Raw genomic sequence first — 15,380 nt, 5'->3', positions numbered from 1 at the left:
CAGCGTTGTGGCAGAGAAGGCTAAGCTGCTGCCTGCAACACTGGCACCCCGTATTGGAGCACTGGTTTGAGTCCTGACTGTTCTGTTTCTAACCCAGCTTCCTGCTAATATGCCTGGAAAACCAGCAGAAGTACTTGGGCCCCTACCACCCACATAGAAGACCTGGATCGAACTCTGGGCTCCTGACTTTGGCCAGGACAAGCCCCAGACATTGCAGCTGATGGAAGATCCCTCTCTCCCTCTCTGTCTCTCTCTCACTTTCCCTTTCAAATAAATAAGCAATAAATCTTAAAAAAAATTGATAAAAACAGTGACATCTGAACTAAACATATACAGATTTTACTCTCTTCATTATCCCCTAACCAATATAATACAGCAACTATCTTAGTATTCACAGTGAGTTGAGTACTATAAGCAATGTGGAGATGATTTAAAGTTTATGGGAGGATGCATGCAGATTACATGCAAATACGATGCTGTTTTACAGAAGGGACTTGAGAAACCATGGTGTCTGCAGGTGGAATCAATCTTTTCTAGACACTGAAGGATGTCTGTACTCCTAATCTATTTCCTATTGTCTTGAAGCCTTACTTGCACAAATTGAACAGAAAAGACAAACGTTGGTCCCAGGAGAGATACTTACCTCGGCTGTAGAGGGGGCTGCTGCTCAGCGGGGGTGGGACCGCGGGGTTGGGCTTCTGGGCCTTGGGCTGCACTATGATCTGGTAGCCCTGCATGAGGCGCTGACATATGAACTCTTCAAACACCTGCTGGGCCGTCATCTGCACGCCCTCCTCATCCCTCCTGGAAAGACAGATGATCACATACGTGCATGTGCTTGGCCGGGAGCAGTGACCCTTGAGCGAGTCCCCAGTTCCACTCTCTCCTTTGCTTCATCCCCAAAATAACCATTTGAAGGCAGCTCATAAAACGAACCATTTGCAAACCAGGTTTGGAAGAAATTATGGTTTGAAGGAGTATAAAGAGGCAGGTGGGAGAGGCATTTAACTTAGCAGCCAATTAAGCTGATTAAGATGCCCGTGTCCCATATCAGAGTATTGGGGTTCAACACCCGCCTCTAGGAGATGGCATTGTGGCACAGTGGGTTAAGCTGCCACCTGTGACACCAGCATCCCATGTGAGTGCTGGTTCAAGTCCCAGCTGCTCCACTTGCAATCTTTCTGCTAATGTGCCCAAGAAAGCAGCAGATGTTCCAACTATCTGGGCCCCTGCCACCCATGTGGAAGACCCAGATAGAGTTCCAGGCTCCTGGCTTCAGCCTCAGCCCAGCCTTGGCCACTGCAGGCATTTAGGGAGTGAGCCAAGGGGTGAGCTCTCTTTTTCTATCTCTAGTCTCTCTGTCTCTCAAATAAATAAAAAAATAAACATTTTAAAAAAGTAGTGGGTAGGCATTGTGGTGTAGAGAGTTAAGCCACCACTTGGGATGCCATATCCCATATCAGAGTGCCAGTTTGAGTCCTGCATATTCTACTTTCCCTCTTTTTAATATTTACTTATTTATTTGAAAGGCAGAGTTACAGAGAGCCAGAGAGAGAGAGAGAGAGAGAGAAAGAGGTCTTCTATCCACTGGTCCACTCCCCAGATGGCCACAGTGGCTGGAGCTGTGCCAATCTGAAGTTAGGAGCCAGGAGCTTCCTCTGGGTCTCCCCCATGGGTGCAGGGGCCCAAGTGCTTGGGCCATCTTCTACTACTTATCCAGGCCATAGCAGAGAGCTGGATCGGAAGTGGAGCAGCCGGGACTCGAACCAGTGCTCATATGGGATGCTAGCACTGCAGGCAGTGGCTTTACCCACTGTGCCACAGCGTTGACCCCTCTTTTTTTTTTTTTTTTAAGATTTATTTATTTGTTTGAAAGGCAAAGTTACAGAGATGCAGAGGCAGAGAGAGAGAAAAGAAGTCTTCCATCCGCTGGTTCACTCTCCAAATGGTCACAACGGCCAGAGCTGGGCCAGGCTGAAGCCAGGAGCCAGGAACTTCTTTTGGGTCTCCCATGCAGCTACAGGGGCCCAAGCACTTGGGTCATCTTCTACTGCTTTCACAGGCCACAGCAGAGAGCTAGATAGGAAGTGGAGCAACTGAGACTCGAACTTGCACCCATATGGGATGCCGCCACTGCAGGCGGCAGCTTTACCTGCTATGTCACAGCACCACCACCCTCCCCCTCCTTCTTTCAACCTAGCTTTCTGTTAATATAGGCTGGGAGGCAGCAGAGGTTGGTTAAAGTGCTTGGGATCCTGCCACCAACACAGAAGACCCAGATGGAGTTCTAGGCTCCTAGCTTTAGCCTGGCCCAGCCCAGGCTGTTGAGGCTGTTGTGGGCATTTGAAGAGTGAACTGGTAGAAAAAAATCTCCCTCTCCCTCTCTCACTCTTTCTCCCTCTTTCTCTCCCTCTCTCTCTCTCCTTCTATCATTCTGTCTTTCAAGCAGATGTAAATAAATAAATATTTTTAAAAATTAATAACAAAAAAGACAAGTGATTCAATGCCTGAATGAGTCATCTCAGAAAAAAGACCATATTTAGTAGGCCCAAACAATTGCATTAGGGACCCAAACACAGTCAATGAGAAGTTGCTAATGTCAACAGAACTCAAAGGAAGTGAACAGTTCTTGCATCAGAAAGTTTCCCGGCCGGCGTCACAGCTCACTTGGCTAATCCTCCACCTGCGGCGCTGGCACCCTGGGTTCTAGTCCCAGTTGGGGCGCCGGATTCTGTTCCGGTTGCCCCTCTTCCAGGCCAGCTCTCTGCTGTGGCCCGGAAGTGCAGTGGAGGATGGCCCAAGTACTTGGGCCCTGCAGCCGCACAGGAGACCAGGAGGAGGCACATGGCTCCTGGCTTGGGATTGGCACAGCACACTGGCTGCAGCGCGCAAGCCGCAACGGCCATTTGGGGGATGAACCAATGGAAAAGGAAGACCTTTCTCTCTGTCTCTCTCTCTCTCACTGTCTAACTCTGCCTGTCAAAAAAAAAAAAAAAAAAAACTTCCCAAACAGAAAAAGAGTACAATGGGCTTTACAACCCCATGTTCAGACACATCCGGAACCCTCGCACACAAGGCCCAGCGCCTTTTCCTTGCACACCGACCTGTCGATGTCCGCCTCCGGGAGCAGGTCGTAGCAGCCCTCGGTGTAGTCGTTCTGCAGGGCCTGGCGGTCAGGGAAGTAGTCGGTGGTGAGGGGGAGGCACGCCGGAGTAGTGAGAGACTTCCAGTCCACTCCAACTGTGCAACAGAAGCCTGGCACTACAGGGGGAGCAGACAGCGTCAGAACTGCCTCGCGTAACGGGGAAAAAGGTATGTGCGGTCACCATGGCAGGTTTGGGACAGAGGGGAGGCAGGGAGGGGAGGAGGGAGGGGTGGGGGAAGACAGATCACAGTGACGGGTGATAAAATTGCCGGGACAGGCAGGGAAAAGAGGAAGGGCGGGGAGGGAGAAAGAGAGAAACAGAGTTTGTTAGACAACGCAGTGCACATGCTTATCCAATCCCATCATGCAAATGGGATTCAAAGCTGGTACTTTTCATTTCCTGCTGATCGGGAGCTACAGCCGCAGTGCCAGTGGGGTTACCGCAGGGCAGGCAAGGTTACAATGTCGAAGCAAATCAATATTCCGAGAGCAGACGGGAGGCTCAAGCCGGAGCCTCTCCCGAGGACTGCAGCGTGGCTGGGTAGGGAAAGGAGGAGAGCTCAGCCTGATTTGGGAGCAAACAGCACACAGCAGCAGAAACAAGGCATGTTTTCAGAATGGCAAAAAAACAAGTAACAGATCCCAAAGGGTAGGAGGAAAAATCCAGGGAGGACTTCTGGGAAAGTTATGGGGCCTGCACTTTAAGAGGTAGAGTTTAACAATCCAGAAACGAGGGCGACACTCAGCCGAGTGGGCCGGATCACGTGGGTCTGTCTGGAATTGTCTGCTCCTCTTTTCAAAGCAGGGCTCTCAACCTTGCTAACTACTGGCCTTTTGAATCAGCCAATCCCTTGCACTGTCCTGGGCCCTGTGGGTTGAGCAGCATCCAGGGACTCTACTCACGAGGTGCCAAGGGCACCCCTGGTTGTGTCTGCAAGATGTTGCCACACGTCCTCTGGGGAGCAAAATTCCCTCTGGTTGGCAATCAGTGAGCTCAAATATGGCAGTCATCTCTCCCAAGTGAAGAGACCTCGCTCAGCAAAAGATTATCTTGTAAACCTCTGTAAGAAGGACTAATAGGAAGCAGAAAACTCCTAGACCTTTGCCTCGGGGTCTTGAGCTGGAGAGTCCCACACCCTACATTTCTCCAGTGCTATACAGCTTTGGATGCCATGCAGCCCAGGCTATGTCATCAGTCTTCCCATCACCCTCACGTGGATGTGGAAGATGACTGGCGTGCTGAGTCACCATGGGAAGATGCCCCATGTGGCACCACTGACTTGGGGGAGATGACTTAACCAGCAATGGGCCCCACTCCAGGGTCTACCACAGATCTTCAGGAACGTAAAACATGGCCCATTAATCACCTCGATTTCCCTGGATGGCAGATGAGGAGGAACACTGGTTCTTACTTCCTGGTTAGAACCAAGAGCAAAAGGAAGAGACCAGATCAAAGCCACACTGGGGACACCAGGGACAGTGGACAGCTGTATCCTTCTGGCATCAGCATCCTGACCCCCAGGACGAGGAAAAGCTTGCAATGTTTTCTGCCGGGCACGTAGTAAGACAGAGAACTTAAGTGCCTGGTTCAAAATCCCATAATGAAAAGGCTCCTGATTTCTTGTTGAATCACATTCTGTCATTGGAGAAAGGGTGTGGCCTCATTTTGAAACCCAGGTCAAAGAGAATTAGCGCTTTTAAAGAAGGTCTCTGAGGAACTCCTACCACATAGCCACTAAATAGGTAACGAGATCCAGTGCTGGGTTTACGGAGGAATAGGGACAGCCACTGCTTGCCGGCAGCTTTCTGCCAGCCACACTATGGGGATAGTGTCAGGGGCACGAATTAAAAGGAAAAGTACACCCAACGTATCATGTACTACACCTGTAGTGTATGCTCTTGTTAAGAACTGGAAACCATTCCAACAGTCTCCGATCAGAAATGATTATTCAAACCAGGAGATAGCAATGTGTTTGATATTGCCATTAAAAATGACTAATGGGGTGGGCATTTGGCACAGAGGTTAAGATAGGGCTTGAGATGCCAATATCCCGTACTGGCATGCCTGGGTTTCTGTCCCAGCTCAACTACTGATTCCAGTTTCCTGCTGGTGTGCTTCCCGGGAAGCAGTAGGTGATGGCTCAAACATCTGGGTCACTGCCACCCACCAGGGAGACCCAGACTGAGTTCTGGGCTTCTGACTTCGCCCTGGCCCAGCCACAGTTGTTGGTATTTGGCGAGTGAAGTAGTGGATGAAAGATTTTTGTCTCTCTCTTTTACATAAAATGAAAATAAATAAAAAAAAATTTTTTGACAGGCAGAGTGGACAGTGAGAGAGAGAGACAGAGAGAAAGGTCTTCCTTTGCCGTTGGTTCACCCTCCAATGGCCGCTGCGGCCGGCGTACCATGCTGATCCGAAGCCAGGAGCCAGGTGCTTCTCCTAGTCTCCCATGCGGGTGCAGGGCCTAAGGACTTGGGCCATCCTCTACTGCACTCCCGGGCCATAGAAGTGAGCTGGCCTGGAAGAGGGACAACCGGGACAGAATCCGGCACCCTGACCAGGACTAGAACCCGGTGTGCCGGCACTGCAGGCGGAGGATTAACCTATTGAGCCATGGTGCCGGCCAATAAATAAATTTTTGAATGACTAACAAGAGACTCCTGAAGAAATAATTGAAAGGTTTATTAAGTTAATAATAAACAGGACCAAAAAACTTGCTGATACGTATACACTGGTGACAGCTAAGTAAAAAGAAGGGTTATCAGATGGTAGAATGTTCCTTGCTGTTTCGTTATTGTAGAAATGTACAAGTTCTCTTACTGCCTAGCTATTTAAATAGAAAAAGAAGATCAAAACAAATGCAAACTAGCCAAGGATTTTCAACTATAGTGTGTAAATGGCTCCATTAGAGCTTACCACTTCCCTCTGACTTCATTCCACATTTGAGGACTGTGGATAGCTCTGGGTTGGCACAAGGGCCTTGTGGGAACTCTATTCCCTTTCCTATGTGCCAGTGAGGCAGGCCACTGAGCCACAGCTGTCTCACCTTCCACCTGAGAGACTGATGAGTCTGCCTCACAACATCACTTCCTCCACCCCAGAGACACGTGGGCTTCCAGACTGTTCTCACCCCACAGGGCTTCCTCACACTCTGATTACCCCACCCATTCCACCCTCCTCTCTGGTCATGTGCCCCCCTCTTACTTGGGTCTGGAGAGGTAGAAACATTGTCCTCTAACGAATCCTTATTCTGGGTCCTAGGATTCATACCTGTGGAGAGATTACAAACAGCTTGTCTTAATGCTATGCACTTTGCAAAAAGTTCCAACAGTTGTAGCAGAAAAAAATCCCAAAGTCGTAGCTGAACACAAACATGTGAACCAAAGGGCAAATTCTGTGCTGAATAATTCAAACAGCACAAGAGAATCAATCAAAGCAAAATGGGCAATCAAAAATCTGGGAATGAGCCAGAACTAAGGTTATCAATAACATTCTTTGCCCAATGAGAGCTTTAAATGCACAAGTGTGTTAAGTACACAAAAAAAACCAAACTGACTCATAGTCTAAAAAAATGAACACATCTCAAAGTCATTTAAAACTAATTAGAACAGTCCTTGGCAGATGTAAAATGACCTATTTAAATTCAGTTCACTCATGATTCACCCTTATCTTCTGGAATTCTTCCCCAAATTTCAGTTTTCTGGAATATGGCACAGGACACCGAAGTTCACTACTTTACCAGGAAAACAATGATTTTTACCCATAATGGGGCTGAAAGGAAAAAGAGATTCTTTAAAATGCAACTTACTGATTGTGAAGTAACCTAATTTTAAAACATAGGTGTCAGTACTTACAAGTCCCTTGGAAAATATAAACATTTACTAGAAAACTGTGGTGCCTTGAAAAGAACTAGAAAGATCCTCAGATATCTGTCAACCGTAATCCCTAAGGAGGAAGTTGGAGGAAGGGGTGGGAGGTGGGAAGAGAGCTTGGGCTTTTAACTCTACCTCCCTTTGTGCTGTATCAATCCTTTTATAACAAGAACAAATATTTACCAATTCCTATGAAGTCTTTCAAAGAACAAGCTACAAGCTGATAGAAAGCATTTGCAAATCAACTATCTGGCAAAGGGCTTGTATCCAGAATACACAGAGAACTCTCACAACTCCAGAGCAAGAAACGAATAACCCAATGAGAAAGTGAGCCAAAGATCTGAACACTTCAGCACACGACAGGTGCAGAAGACAAACTACATAAAAGGATGCTCAATGCCATCAGTCGGTAGGGAAACAGCAAATCAAAAACACAGCAAAGAGACCTCTACTTCATGGACTACAATGACTGGTTAAGTGCTGCTAAGGACTTGGAGCAGCTAAAACTACTACACCACACAGCTAAGAATGTAAAATGGTACACTGCTTTTAGAAGACAGCTTTGACATGCATTTACCATCTGACCCAGCAGTTCCATGCCTAGGAATTCACACAAGAGAAACAAAAACTTAGGCTCAGACAAAAACATTTTTCATACAAGATTATGTAAATGTTCCTATCAGTTTGACTTATAGTCACCGTAACCTGGAAACAACCCAAGTATCTTTCAACTGGTGAAGAGTTAGGCAAACGGCAGTACATGGAACACTAGTTGGCAATAAAAAACAAATCAGTGTTGATGCATGCAACAACGTGGATGAATCACAAACATGGTGTGCTCAAGAGATCACACATGTATGATTCAATATGTACATGTTGCGCGGGGAAAGGCGAAAGCAGAGGGATGGGAAACAGAATGCTAGTTGTCAGGGGATGGGGGTGGGCAGGTTGAGAGGGAGGGGGGAGAGTTGAAATATAAAAGGGCAGCACATACTCAGGGAAGTGATGTAAATGTTCTTTTTGTTAAAAAAAAAAAAAAAAAAAAACAAAAAAAAAAAAAAAAACACTTGATTTGAGAGGCAGGTGGAGAGAACTGTCATCCTCTGGTTATTCCCCAAATGCCTACAACAGCCAAAACTGGGCCAGGCTCCGCTGGTCACTCCCCAAATGCCTGCAACAGCCAAAACTGGGCCAGGCTCTGCTGGTCACTCCCCAAATGCTTGCAACAGACAAAACTGGGCCAGGCTGAAGCCAGCAGCTGGGAAAATAGGTCTCCCATGTGAGTGACAGGGATTTCAACTACATAAGCCATCACCGCTGCCTCACAGGGTACGTATTATCAGAGAACAGGAATTGGGAGCAGAGCTGGGACTTGAACGCAGGCACTCTGATGTGGTAACAGGGCTTCCCAACCTTCGTCTTAACTACTAGGCCAAACACCTGCCCAACTCTCTAAAGCTTGATCTTGGATGTAGGACTCTAGACATTCTTAAAACTCATAGAATCATACACTAAAAGACTGAATTTTACTGTATGTAAATTTTAGAATAATTTCTTTAAGTTTAAAAAGGTGATGTCAGTTGACTAAAACAATTCTAGAACTTCTTTTTGGGAATTGTCTGCAGAAGACTTTTTTTTTTTTTTTTTTTTTTTGACAGGCAGAGTGGACAGTGAGAGAGAGAGACTGAGAGAAAGGTCTTCCTTTGCCGTTGGTTCACCCTCCAATGGCCGCCGTGGCCGGCACACTGCGACCAGCGCACCGCGCTGATCCAATGGCAGGAGCCAGGAGCCAGGTGCTTTTCCTGGTCTCCCATGGGGTGCAGGGCCCAAGCACCTGGGCCATCCTCCACCGCACTCCCTGGCCACAGCAGAGAGCTGGCCTGGAAGAGGGGCAACTGGGACAGAATCCGGCGCCCCGACCAGGACTAGAACCCGGGGTGCCAGCGCCGCTAGGCGGAGGATTAGCCTAGTGAGCCGTGGCGACAGCCCTGCAGATTTTTTAAAAAAAATTCCTACTACGGTAATAGAAGATATAATTTATTGGGTCAGACAAATACAGTATTTTGTTTCATTCAAACCCACCTCCTGAGGTATTAACCTTTCTCCAAAGACCAGGATACTGAGGCTCAGGTAAGTAACTCACTGACAATCAGGTAAGAAGTAGATGTAACCTGTACTGAAATTCTTTCTACCCAACTTTACAGATGCCCTTTTTCTTTCTTTCTTCCTTCCTTCCTTCCTTCCTTCCTTCCTTCCTTTCTTTCTTTTTTAAGATTTACTTTTTATTTGAGAGAGAAAGTGAGAGAGAGATCTTCCATCCACTGCTTTTCCAGGTGCTTCAGCAGGGAGTTGGATTGAAAGCAGTGCAGCCAGGACTTGAACCAGTGCTCCTGATACGGAATGCAGGCATCATAAGTGGTGGCTTAATCCCCTGAGCCACGATCCCTACCCTGTATGCTCTATTTCTTAATATTCATAGGAAGCACCAGTTTGTAGCTGTTGAAAATGTTATTTGTTCTTTGTCAATGGCCAGAAGCCATTTGAACCTAAATATTTTAAAAAAGCTATCTCAGCTGACACCACTCATTTTCAGGCTAACATAAGGCCTGACTATAAAGAACCAATGTTTGGCCGGCGCTGTGGCATAGCGGGTGGAGCTGCCGTCTGCAGTGCTGGCATCCCATATGAGCGCTGGTTCGAGACCCTGCTGTTCCACTTCTAAGCCAGATCTCTGCTGTAGCCTGGGAAAGCAGAAGATGGCCCAAGGCCTTGGGCCCCTGAACCCATGTGGGAGACCTGGAAGAAGTTCCTGGCTCCTGGCTTCGGATCGGCCCAGCTCTGCCTCTCTGTAACTTCAGTTTTCAAATAAATAAATAAATCTTTTTTTTTTTAAAGAAACAATCAGGCAGTCTATTATTCAGTGTGAGGATAATAAAGGAATAAAGTATAAAGGAAATCACAAACCTGGCATTCCTAAACATTCTGAGTAAGGGGAAAATTATCACATACATCATCACCCAGGTTTGCATGTGAAGTTTGATCATAAGATTTTTTTTTTTTTTTTTTCAAGAAACAACAATCCAGAGTTAGTCTACAAGACAACTGAAATCCGTATACTAACAACCTGCCACGGTGTAGCAGGCTAAGCCACTGCCTGCAATGTCCAATCCCGTATCAGAGAGCTGGTTGGAGACCCTGCTACTCTGCCTCCAATCCAGTTCCCAGCTAATGAGCCTGAAAAGCAGCAAATGATGGCTCAAATATGTGTGTTCCTGCCACCCATGTGGGCGACCCAGCAGACCTGTGACATCTCTAAGGACATAATACATATGTGTGTGCACATACTTACACACCACACACATGTGCACACACACACATGCATACACAGGAATACATTTTAAGAAAAAGTAACTCAGCCAGCGCCGTGGCTCAGTAGGCTAATCCTCCGCCTTGCGGTGCCGGCACACCGGGTTCTAGTCCCGGTCGGGGCGCCGGATTCTGTCCCGGTTGCCCCTCTTCCAGGCCAGCTCTCTGCTATGGCCCGGGAGTGCAGTGAAGGATGGCCCAAGCGCTTGGGTCCTGCACCCCATGGGAGACCAGGAGAAGCACCTGGCTCCTGCCTTTGGATCAGCGCAGTGCGCTGGCCACAGCGCACTGGCCGCAGCGGCCATTGAAGGGTGAACCGACGGCAAAAGGAAGACCTTTTGCTTTGTGTGTCTCTCTCTCTCACTGTCTACTCTGTCAAAAAAAAAAAGTAACTCAAGAATTTATAGAAATATTTTACGGGGTTCCAGGACGCCACTTATACACAGCTGCCATGTAGTCCCAGCCTAACACACTGCCTTTTGGAGCTTTATTTTTAGTCAAAGAAACTCTCTGTGGCATTTGAAGAGCCCCAGCAACTGAAGATGATGGAGAGGCAGCTCCTGGGTGCACGAGCTCCGCTCCAGCTCAAGATTCGGGAAAGCAGCCTCAGAGCTCCAAGCCGGACTTGCAGTTGGGGCGTCAGTGCTGAGAACAGTCACCTCAGGTCTCTCTTTGACATCTGTTCAACGTTGAGAAGTGCGAATGTGTTCTTCGGTTGTAAATCTCAAGGCCAAAATAGGTACTCAGAGCAGGACACGGAGGCTGGCCCTGGGCCCATTTCTCCTCTCTTGGCTACAGAGATGCCTCTCACTCAGAAACAACCTGACCTGGCCTGCGTGCATGTCTTGCAGGCGCCTTCTTCCAGCCTCAGTGTGCTATAACTTATTTCTTACTTTAGCCCTGCTGCATGTTCCCAAAACACAATACAAACTAGGTGCAGATTCTAAGGCCCAAAACGGAAGAGAAAGAAAGCATGCTACCCACTTATTTCCTTTTTCAAAAGTATCTTCCCCTAATGAAGGTGATGACATCGGACTAGCAAGCCTCCTAAACTGGAATCCTGTTCAATAAACAGGAGGGCAAAAGCCCAATCCCACCAAACCCTTGGGTCCACCAAACCCTTGGGTCCTGCTGGGAAGTGTGGTAAAAAAATAAGCAAAGAGTGCATCTATAAAGGCCCTTGTCAACAACACTGAAGATGAAATTCTACGAGGCTGCAGGGAAACCCATCAAGAACCACTCGGGTGAATCACAACTCCCGTGTGAGTCACGTCCAAGCGCAGGAGCAAATCTGAGTCACGTGTGAGTGCCTGCAGGCAGGGCAGCCATCGAGCCTGGGGAGGTGAGGGCAGGGTCACAGACGAGATCTGCCTGTTTCTTTTCTGTTTTTCTTTTTAAATGAATCAAATGTTAACTACTTGTAGTTTTAAATCCTGCCTTGTCCCAAAACAAGGATTCGATGGGACAATCTTTTGATCCAGGAAACACTCTGCGGGGCAGGCAGGGGAGTGCGAATCTTTATGCCCATGACACAGATGAAGAACCTGAGGCTCAGCAAAAGCCAAAGGCTCAACTGCAGACGCCGGTGAGGACCGGGCCGGGCCGCCGCTCTCTGTTGTTGGCACTGCGCCTCTGGCACATCCCTCTAAGCAGAGACCATATGTTCAAAGCACACCGTATCACCAGCACCACTCGCAGTCCAACTCCCCACAAGACGGCCTTCCCCTCACTGGTGCTGGCCCACGGGGGAACGATTTCCTACAGAACCCCAGGTCACTGAGAAGACAGAACTCCCTGAGGTAGGCAGAGTTCGTGTCTTAACTACTTTTGTTTCTTCTCAGGCCTCAGAACAGGGCCTCGAGTTCAATAAACATTTTGAGAAGAGGTAAGAATATGGTGACTCTGAAGAAAACAAATCATATTCCGAGAGGACTGGGGATGGCTTGAAAGGAAAAGTTATTTCAAAATGGAGCAAGGAAGAAAAAGACTTCCCTGCGTCTTTGAAAGAAAAGGATCCCGTCAATCATTCAACAAAGTTATAGGAGAGAAGAAAAAACATTACAAAGAAAAAGAAATATTCGTCATTGAGAGAAAACTAACCTCGGAAGGCTTTTACGATTCATTCAGCCAGGAACTGTGTTAAGCTCTGGAGATCCAAACATAAGCAAGATAAAAATCCTTGCTCTCACGAACTTCACAATAAAAAAGAAGTGAAAGTAAAAACAAGCAGGATGTCCTGGGGGTGCTAGGAAGAAATATTAAGTAGGAAGAACGAGCGGAGGGTGCAGGGTGGTGAGTGCCAGTTCAGGTGACCTGAAGCGAGTGAGACAGCAAGCTGTGGCTAGGGAGGCCACACAGCTGGACATCTCTGAGACTGGAAGTGGACATTCCTAACAACCAACTCAAACCAGGGCCGTCCTGGGCAAACTCAGACGTATGGGCCTTGGGCAGGAGGCTCCATGGCGTCAGAGCAAGAGCAGAGAGGAGTGCGAGAGAAAGGACTTGGGCTTCAGAATGTGTGAGGTGGGGAGGGAAGCAGGGGGCGAGGTCTGAGAGCAGCAAGGGGCCATGTGACATGGAACTCTGTTGGCTACCACAGTGCCTACGTGCACTTTGACTCCGTGTGAGCTGGGAAGTCCCCAGAGGGTTTCATGATCTGACTTCTTTTTTAACCATGTTCTCTCTGAAGTGCTGTGTTGAAAATAAATGATAGGCAAGGGCAAGGGAGGGAGCCTGGACCAGTCAGCAGGCTACCGTATCCTGGCAAAAGATCATGGTACCTGGGACCGGGCTAGAACTAGGGGAGGTTAACATTTTGGATATTCGGGGCCCGCGCTGTGGCGTAGCAGGTAAAGCCGCCTCCTGCAGTGCTGGCATCCCATATAGGCACCAGTTTGAGTCCCGGCTGCTATTTTTTTTTTTTTTTTTTTTTTTTGACAGGTAGAGTTATAGATAGTGAGAGGGAGAGACAGAGAGAAAGGTCTTCCTTCCATTGGTTTACTCCCCAAATGGCTGCGATGGCCGGTGCTGCGCCAATTCGAAGCCAGGAGCCAGGTGCTTCTTCCTGGTCTCCCATGTGGGTACAGGGGCCCAAGGACTTGGGCCATCCTCCACTGCCTTCCTGGGCCACAGCAGAGAGCTGGACTGGAAGAGGAGCAGCCGGGACTAGAACCCCGTGCCCATTAGGGATGCCGGCACCGTAGGCGGAGGATTAACCAAGCCACAGCGCTGGCCTCCTGGCTGCTCCATTTCTGATCCAGCTCTCTGCTGTGGCCTAGGAAAGCAGTAGAAAATGGCCCAAGTCCTTGGGCCCTGCACCCATCTTCTTTTGGAGACCCAAAAGAAGCTCCTGGCTCCTAGCTTCGGATCAGCCCAGCTCCGGCCATTGCTGCCATTTGGGGAGTGAACCAACAGATGGAAGACTTCTCTCTCTGCCTCTCACATAAATAAATAAATCTTATAAAAAAAAGATTTTGGATATGTCCTGAAGACAGATCTGACATTCACTGGTTAATGGTGATAAAAATCAGAATATTTTATCTGGTTTGTTTCTGTGGTTCACCAACACAATTCTTCAGCTAGCCCAGTGTCCCATGTGGCTACAGACCACCTCGTGATGAGCTCCAGTCCCTTTGAAAACACAGATCACAGGTCATAAGGGGACTGTGAAATGCTAAGGGTAAGCCTAATTCACTGTATCATCCTGACTTGAAACATAACCCAGGGAGCCCACACCTTCTCTAAGAAGCTAAACATTCTATAACATATATAACTGAACACTTGCATGCCAATTAATAATACTTCTTTGAGGACACTGTGGTGCAGCACATTAAGCTACCACTTGTGACACTGACATCTCATATTGGAGCGACAGTTCAAGTCTCAGCTACTCTGCTGCCAATCCAGCTCTCTGCTAATATGCCTAATGATGGCCCATGTACTGGGGTCTCTGCCACCCATGTGGGAGACCTGGATGTAGTTCTGGGCTCCTGGCTTCAGTGTGGCCCAGTCCTGGCTATCGTGGCCATTTAGGGTTTAAATCAGCAGGTTGAAGATCTTTCTTTCTGTATCTCCCTCTCTCTCATCACTCTGCCTTTCAAATAAATGAATAAATCTTTAAAGAAAAATAATAATTCTGTGACTCACTCATGTTTCTCACATGTGGCCACCTAGCCTTGGAAGTATAAATTCATTTGTGAATTAAATGTGCTAAATATTAAGGGGAGAAGATGAATTATTCAAACTCCAGCAGGCTAGTGGGGACAGACATGGAAGCCAACAGTGGAATCCCGATGTCCCAGGCCACAAAACTGGGTAATGCACATGGATTTGTGTGAAAACAAGCTTAATATCTCCTGGGAGAGTACGGGCAGGAAGAAGAATCTACAGAGCAGGTTTCCAAGAGGAAAGATTGCTGGAGCTAAACCATAAGTACTGAGTTGCTGTCTGCCAGGAAGAATGAGGGGTTGAGGATAGCAAACAAGCATATTCTACACAGAGGGACTGGTCCATGCAAACACGTGTAAGGACATTTGAGAATGCATGCACTTCCAAACATTTCTGCACCAAAATAAGCTTACTTTTCTTTTTCGTCTCACTTTGCACAAACCTTTTGAACTACCTGCATCATTCTTTGGAGGAGCCACAAGCAACAGCTGAACATAAAACACGCTCCAATAACAATGATGGTCTCCATGCACGTTCAACACTGTTCAACACTTGAGTGATTTACTGCATTTAACCTTTTTTTTTTTTTTTTTTTTTTTTTTTTTTTTTTGACAGGCAGAGTGGATAGTGAGAGAGAGAGAGAGAGAAAGGTCTTCCTTTGCTGTTGGTTCACCCTTCAATGGCCGCTGCGGCCAGCGCACTGCGGCCAGCGCACTATGCTGATCTGAAGGCAGGAGCCAAGTACTTCTCCTGGTCTCCCATGGGGTGCAGGGCCCAAGGACTTGGGCCATCCTCCACTGTACTCCCGGGCCACAGCAGAGAGCTGGCC

The 15,380-nt window shown here is 47.8% G+C and overlaps 1 protein-coding gene across 13 annotated transcripts in view; it reads right to left on the bottom strand.

Moving 5' to 3' along the window:
* DEPDC5 (DEP domain containing 5, GATOR1 subcomplex subunit) overlaps nt 1-15,380 on the bottom strand; it is a 153,328-nt gene that overhangs the window by 71,337 nt on the left and 66,611 nt on the right. For 9 of the 13 annotated variants that reach the window (XR_011385158.1, XR_011385159.1, XM_051826696.2 and 6 more), the window contains exons 25-27: nt 6,351-6,416; nt 3,105-3,288; nt 644-804 (exon numbers count right to left, since the gene is read on the bottom strand). Coding sequence is in view for 9 of the 13 variants with exons in the window: in XM_051826696.2 (XP_051682656.2) it covers nt 644-804; nt 3,105-3,288; nt 6,351-6,416 (411 nt within the window). In the remaining 4 variants the exon portion in view is untranslated. Of the gene's footprint in view, nt 1-643; nt 805-3,104; nt 3,289-3,535; nt 3,683-6,350; nt 6,417-15,380 lie in introns of those variants that run through there. The other 4 variants (XM_051826702.2, XM_051826700.2, XR_011385160.1 and 1 more) reach the window with 3 other exon arrangements.

This window comes from Oryctolagus cuniculus, chromosome 21, assembly GCF_964237555.1.
Source record: "Oryctolagus cuniculus chromosome 21, mOryCun1.1, whole genome shotgun sequence".
NCBI lineage: Eukaryota > Metazoa > Chordata > Mammalia > Lagomorpha > Leporidae > Oryctolagus > Oryctolagus cuniculus.
This window is presented reverse-complemented; position numbering and strand designations above follow the sequence as displayed.